The 6998-nt window shown below is 50.6% G+C and overlaps 1 protein-coding gene across 2 annotated transcripts in view; it reads right to left on the reverse strand.

Annotated features, from left to right (window-relative positions):
- The window catches only part of bcl10 (BCL10 immune signaling adaptor), a 40018-nt gene extending 34008 nt beyond the window's left edge, over positions 1 to 6010 (reverse strand). For both annotated transcript variants that reach the window (XM_048539475.2, XM_048539474.2), the window contains exon 1: positions 5696 to 6010. In XM_048539475.2, the coding sequence (XP_048395432.1) occupies positions 5696 to 5746 (51 nt within the window). In that variant the 5' untranslated portion in view covers positions 5747 to 6010. The remainder of the gene's footprint in view (positions 1 to 5695) is intronic.
- Positions 6011 to 6998: the final 988 nt, after the last annotated feature.

Raw genomic sequence — 6998 nt, forward strand, 5'->3', positions numbered from 1 at the left:
TAGTCCCAGCATGTTGTTTGTTTTTTTTTAAATTAATCATACGATGTATGTGTCACTACTTTATTAATTTTCATATCTACAACCTGTAGAAGCCTTTATCCCTGATTTAATCTGTTATTGAGTCAGCTCATTACGTTTTAGTGTGATTCAGTGAATCGCAGTTTCTTGCCTCTGAGTCAGAGGGCTGTGAGTTAGGTTCCACACTCTGTGTTTTAAGCACAGAAAGTTAACACAGCAGTGCAGTGCCAAGAGACAGCCATTTACCCACTGGAGGGGCTTGAAGTAGCCCAACCAGACCAGGATGGCTCTCTACAGAACAAATCTGGTCAGCCCCATTCACCCATACTATCCCACAGCTGCCGCAAGTTTAGTTTCCTGAAATGCCATCCCAATAGTGTTTTGAAATCATTCGCTGTCTCTGTTTGTGTCACTCTCACGGTCAAAGAGTTCCAGATCATTACCACTCACTGTGCGAAACGGCCCTTCCTCACATCCCCCCTGCTGCACCTCAAACCTCAAATCTGTGACTCCCAGTCTTCCTATCATCAGCTAACAGTGACAGTTTTCCCTTGTTCTGCCTTATCCAAACACTGCTCAAATCTTTCAAATCATAAGATTGTAAAGAAATAGGAAGAGGAAGGCCATTCACCTCCACGTACCTGCTCCACCATTCATTGGGGTCATGGCTAATATACATTCCTCACATCCACACTCATCCACTTTCCCCTTAGCCCTTGATTCCCTGGCTAATTTCTATCTCAGCCTGAAACATTTATCCAGTCTCCCCTTGCCTCTGTTCCAAGGGAAACAACCCAATTCTTTTTAAAAGTTTGCTGGGCATCGTTGGCCAGATTAGCATTTTATTGTCCACTTCTAACTGTCCTTGAGAAGTGGTGCCGAGTTGTTCCAAGTTAAGCTTCTTGTGAAAACCGTCCCCAATCCTGGAACCACTCAGGAAAATCTCCTCTGCACCCTCTCTAGGATTGTCCCTGAAGTGTGTCAGCCAGAACTGGAGGGCAAACCCAACTCATGGCTGAGATGTTGAACTGTGACCTTGCCTACCCTCTCAGGTGGACAGCAAGGATCCCTCTGACCCTACTCTGGAGAAGAGCTGAGGCACTCTCCCTGGTGGCCTGGCCAATTTTTGCTCCTCAATCAACACAAGTTTGTAATATGGCCATAGGACCAGGGACAGGCCATTCGGCTCTTGAAGCCATAATTCAATAACGTTGTGGAAGGTCTGGTTATGGTCTCATTGTCTGCACGCCCCAACTCTCGCTCTCTCTCTCTCACTTTCACACTCATGCAAACACTCATTCCCCTTCTCTCACACACACACACACGCACACACACGCACGCACACACACACACGCACACACACACACGCACGCACACACACGCACGCACGCACACGCACACACTCACGCGCACAATAACACTTGACTCCCTCATTGATCAAAATTCAAACTCCATTTTGAACTGAATTAAAATCTAGTCAACTTCAGCAGGCAAGAGGGAAAGCACAAGGAATGTTGGACCTCATTTCAAAGGGAATGGACTATAATAGTAGGCTGGTCTTGCTAAAAATAGATTAGGCACTGGTGAGACCACAGCTGGAATACTCTGACTAGCTTTAGGCCCCTTATCTAAGGAAAGATAGACTGGCATTGGAGACAGTCCAGAGAAGGTTGACCCAGCCAAGAGCCTGTATGGAGGGAGTTCTATGAGAAGATGCTGCGATAGGTTGGGTCTGTGTTCATTGGAGTACAGAAGAATGATAGGCGACCTTATTGAAACATACAGGACTTGACAGGGTAGATGTGGGAAGGTCTTTTCCCCTGGTTGGAGAGTCTGGGACCAGAGGGCTTCATCTCGGAGTAAGGGGGTCACACATTTAAGACAGAGATGAGGAGGAATTTCTTCAGTTCCTGGGTGGCACAGGGTGGTGAGGGTGGTGTTGGAGAGCGAGGGCCTGGGCAGCACGCTGTACCACGGTGATGCTGAGTGCCAGTGCGGTGCAGACTGGAAGCTCGGAGTGGAGCGGGATAGTTGTTGAACTGGGGTGGCACGGCTATCAGAGCATGTACTGAGATGCTGCTATTTGAAATTCTTTAGCGGACTGTAATGTCAATCCTTTCACTGTCTTATTTCTAACTTTTTTTAGTCACAGTAAGTAACACTACTACTTTTCCTGTTAGAGATAGTGGGAACTACCAAGGATGGAGAATCCTGTATCCTCTACATTGGGGAAATCAAGCAGAGGCTTGGGGACTGCTTTGCAGAACACCTACGCTCAGATCGCGCCAAATGACTGCACCTCCCAGTCGCGAACCATTTCAACTCCCCCTCCCACTCTCTGGACGACATGTCCATCATGGGCCTCCTGCACTACCACAATGATGCCACCCGAAGGTTGCAGGAACAGTAACTCATATTCCGCCTGGGAACCCTGCAGCCATATGGTATCAATGTGGGCTTCACCAGCTTCAAAATCTCCCCTTCCCCCACTGCATCCCTAAACCAGCCCAGCTCGTCCCCACCTCCCTAAGCTGTCTGTCCTCCCTCCCACCTATCCCCTCCTCCCATCTCAAGTCTCATCCCCACCTAATAGCCTCATCTCGCCTCTTTGACCTGTCCATCCTCCCTGGACCGATCTATCTCCTCCCTACCTCCCCACCTACACTCACCTTTACTGGCTCCATCCCCGCCTCTTTGACCAGTCTGTCTCCTCTCCACCTATCTTCTCCTTTATCCATCTGCCATCCACCTCCCTATTTATTTCAGAACCCCCTTCCCCTCCCCCATTTCTGAAGAAGGGTCCAGGCCTGAAACATCAGCTTTTGTGCTCCTAAGATGCTGCTTGGCCTGTTGTGTTCATCCAGCTCCACACTTTGTTATCTACGTTTCCTTTCATCCTTCTTATGTTTCCAAGATTTATACCTAAGATGGTGCCCTTAAAGGCAGCCATTGCAAATACTTTTCACTGTACTCCCGTACTGGCGTACACGTGACAATAAAAGAATATTCAATTCTATTCTACAATCCATTGTGATTGTATCGAATGGTGGAGCAGGGTCAAAGGGCCAAAAGATCTAATCTTGCTCCTATTTTCTATGTTTCTATACAAATAATTATCAAATTCTGACAGTGCTGCATGAGATGTTAGGTCAAGCAAATTAAAGTTTGTTCAAAAGAGATCAGTTTTAAAGATTCGAAGCAGGTAGAAGAGAGAGCGAGAGAAAAAGAGAGGGTTTTGTGGAGGGAATTCTGGAGTTCAGGGCCTCAGCAGCATAAGGCAGCAATGGTGAAGCAATTAAAACAGCAGCTTTGCAGTGAGGATTGTCAAACTGCAAAGGATTACAAGATACAAACAAGAAACAAGGACATGGACAGACAGGAAAACAAAGAGAGAACTTTACATACGAAGAAAATGTTTCTCCAAGGTCAGCATTAGAAGAAGAGAATAAAAATTAAACACAACACAGTTAAAAATGTCAAATTTTCTATTTGCAAATGGCATGCATAATTTTAAAATACATTCTCGATTTTAAAGTTCTCTTCTCGATTATCATCTTGCAGGGAGGGGTCTTTCACAGCCAGTGTTAACTCCAATTTCTGCATACAGTGTCAATGTGCCTCTAACCCACAGACACCCAGGCTAGTTTAATTCAAGAGCTAAAAGATCTGACGCTGCTGAACATCATGTGACACTTCCAAAAAAAACTGTTTCCAAGAAACATTACTGCAAAATAAAATAAAGCTGAAACCCCAGTGCAGAAGGAACTTAGTGTCAGCAATTAGACCTTTCGTAACATTGATCAGAGAAAGGTGACACTGAGTTCAGTCACATTGTGGAGTCTCTCTCAGCCCAAAAGCTACACCCTTGCATTGTCCATGTATCAGATACCTCCCAGTTCTCAGCTGGGCCTTTCCCCACTGCCCAGGTGTACCTGTGCCGAGGTGAGCCAATCCACGCTGCTCTAGTTGCACCAGCATTAGTGCCCAGGTGTACATATCCAGGTGTACCCGCTCCCCAGTTACACCGCCCTCAGTGCCCAGGTGTACCTGCTCCCCAGTTACACCGACCTCAGTGCCCAGGTGTACCTGCTCCCCAGTTACACCGACCTCAGTGCCCAGGTGTACCCGCTCCCCAGTTACACCGACCTCAGTGCCCAGGTGTACCCGCTCCCCAGTTACACCGACCTCAGTGCCCAGGTGTACCTGCTCCCCAGTTACACCGACCTCAGTGCCCAGGTGTACCCGCTCCCCAGTTACACCGACTTCAGTGCCCAGGCGTACCTGCGCCCCAGTTACACCGACTTCAGTGCCCAGGCGTACCCGCTCCCCAGTTACACCAACCTCAGTGCCCAGGTGTACCCATGCCCCAGTTACACCAACCTCAGTGCCCAGGTGTACCTGCTCCCCAGTTACACCGACCTCAGTGCCCAGGTGTACCCGCTCCCCAGTTACACCGACCTCAGTGCCCAGGTGTACCCGCTCCCCAGTTACACCGACCTCAGTGCCCAGGCGTACCTGCGCCCCAGTTACACCGACTTCAGTGCCCAGGTGTACCCGCTCCCCAGTTACACCAACCTCAGTGCCCAGGTGTACCCATGCCCCAGTTACACCGACCTCAGTGCCCAGGTGTACCTGCTCCCCAGTTACACCGACCTCAGTGCCCAGGTGTACCCGCTCCCCAGTTACACCGACCTCAGTGCCCAGGTGTACCCGCGCCCCAGTTACACCGACCTCAGTGCCCAGGTGTACCCGCTCCCCAGTTACACCGACCTCAGTGCCCAGGTGTACCTGCTCCCCAGTTACACCAACCTCAGTGCCCAGGTGTACCCATGCCCCAGTTACACCAACCTCAGTGCCCAGGTGTACCTGCTCCCCAGTTACACCGACCTCAGTGCCCAGGTGTACCCGCTCCCCAGTTACACCGACCTCAGTGCCCAGGTGTACCCGCTCCCCAGTTACACCGACCTCAGTGCCCAGGTGTACCCGCTCCCCAGTTACACCGACCTCAGTGCCCAGGTGTACCCGCTCCCCAGTTACACCTACCTCAGTGTCCAGGTGTACCTGCTCCCCAGTTACACCAACCTCAGTGCCCAGGTGTACCCGCTCCCCAGTTACACCGACCTCAGTGCCCAGGTGTACCCGCTCCCCAGTTACACCGACTTCAGTGCCCAGGCGTACCTGCGCCCCAGTTACACCGACTTCAGTGCCCAGGTGTACCCGCTCCCCAGTTACACCAACCTCAGTGCCCAGGTGTACCCATGCCCCAGTTACACCGACCTCAGTGCCCAGGTGTACCCGCTCCCCAGTTACACCGGTCTCAGTGCCCAGGTGTACCCATGCCCCAGTTACACCAACCTCAGTGCCCAGGTGTACCTGCTCCCCAGTTACACCAACCTCAGTGCCCAGGTGTACCCGCGCCCTAGTTACACCGGCCTCAGTGCCCAGGTGTACCCGTGCCCCAGTTACACCGGCCTCAGTGCCCAGGTGTACCCACACTGCAGTGTCCAAGGTACAGCTTCCATCCTGGGCAGAGCAGCTCGGTGCCCCAGTGTGCCCACTAGCCTCAGACCTACTCACTTGTCCTGCCCTGTAAGGGGGCAGGTGAGCACCAGAGACTGGGGCAAAAGAAAACCCGTTCCCCTTTCACATTTCGCTCAAACAGCGGCAACAAACTTACTTCCTTTTTTATTTCAGCCATTTCGTCCTCGGTGAGCTGCGCAGCCTCCATGGGTGTGGGTGCCAGGAGGGGAGCCCTGCAGTTTCTCTGTGCCCGGGTGTGAGGGGGGTGGGGGCTTCCCCTGGGTAGTGCCAATGCCGGGGATCACGGAGCCGGGCCGGAGTTACGTGCAGCAACTTTTACATGTTTGCATTGTTGGACTGTACACTTTCTTCCTGGTTTTCCTTCTGAGCAGACACACACTCTCTGAAGGTTGTAAAGTCTAACCAATTACAACTTCCGTCCCTCCGCTAACACTGACGTAAAGCACGTTTAGCGAAACTCTGACTGAGAGGAATTAGCTATTATGCGGAAGTTCACTGTACCTTCACATTATGGCTGGATAACCCAGCCCCAGCTTTTACTGCAACGTCTCTTTTCGCCCAAAACACTCTCATTGGCTGAAAAAAAATTCCCTTTTCTGCCCTGTTGTAAAATTGGACCTTTAAGTGATTGCGATTAAGAACAGTTGCATTAAAAAGTTTCATATGTGGATATTCAGCCCATCTAATCATCCCTGGGCAAGTCTGCTGGCATTTTACTACCTCTCCTCCAGTGGTCCCCAGCATTACAGAAACCCGTCTTCGATTCACTCCATGTGGTATCAAGAAACGGTTGGAGACACTGGATGCTGCAAAGGCTACAGGCCCTGACAACATTCCGGCAATAATACTGAAGACTTGTGCTCCAGAACTTGCCGCTCCCCTGGCCAAGCTGTCCCTGAACAGCTACAACACGGGTATCTACCTGACAGTGTGGAAACTTGCTCAAGTATGTCCTGTACACAAAAAGCAGGACAAATCCAACCCGGCCAATTACTACCCCATCAGTCTCCTCTCGACCATCAGTAAAGTGATGGAAGGTGTCAGTAACAGAGCTACCAAGCAGCACCTACTCAGTAATAACCTGCACAGTGACACTCAGTTTGGGTTCTGCCAGGGCCACTCAGCTCCTGACCCCATTACAGCCTTGGCTCAAACATGGATAAAAGAGCTGAATCCCAGAGGTGAGGTGAGAGTGACAGCCCCTGACATCAAGGCTGCATTTGACCAAGTGTGGCATCAAGGAGCCCTGGCAAAACTGCAATCAGTGGGTATCAGGGGGCAAACTCTCCGGTGGTTGGGGTCACACCTGACGCAATGTTCAGCACCATTCATGATTCATCAGATACTGAAACAGTCCATGTCCAAACGCAATGAGATCTGGACAATATCCAGACTTGTGTTGACAAGTGGCAAGTGACATTTGCATCATACAAATGCCA

The sequence above is a fragment of the Stegostoma tigrinum genome, chromosome 8, assembly GCF_030684315.1.
Source record: "Stegostoma tigrinum isolate sSteTig4 chromosome 8, sSteTig4.hap1, whole genome shotgun sequence".
Lineage (NCBI taxonomy): Eukaryota > Metazoa > Chordata > Chondrichthyes > Orectolobiformes > Stegostomatidae > Stegostoma > Stegostoma tigrinum.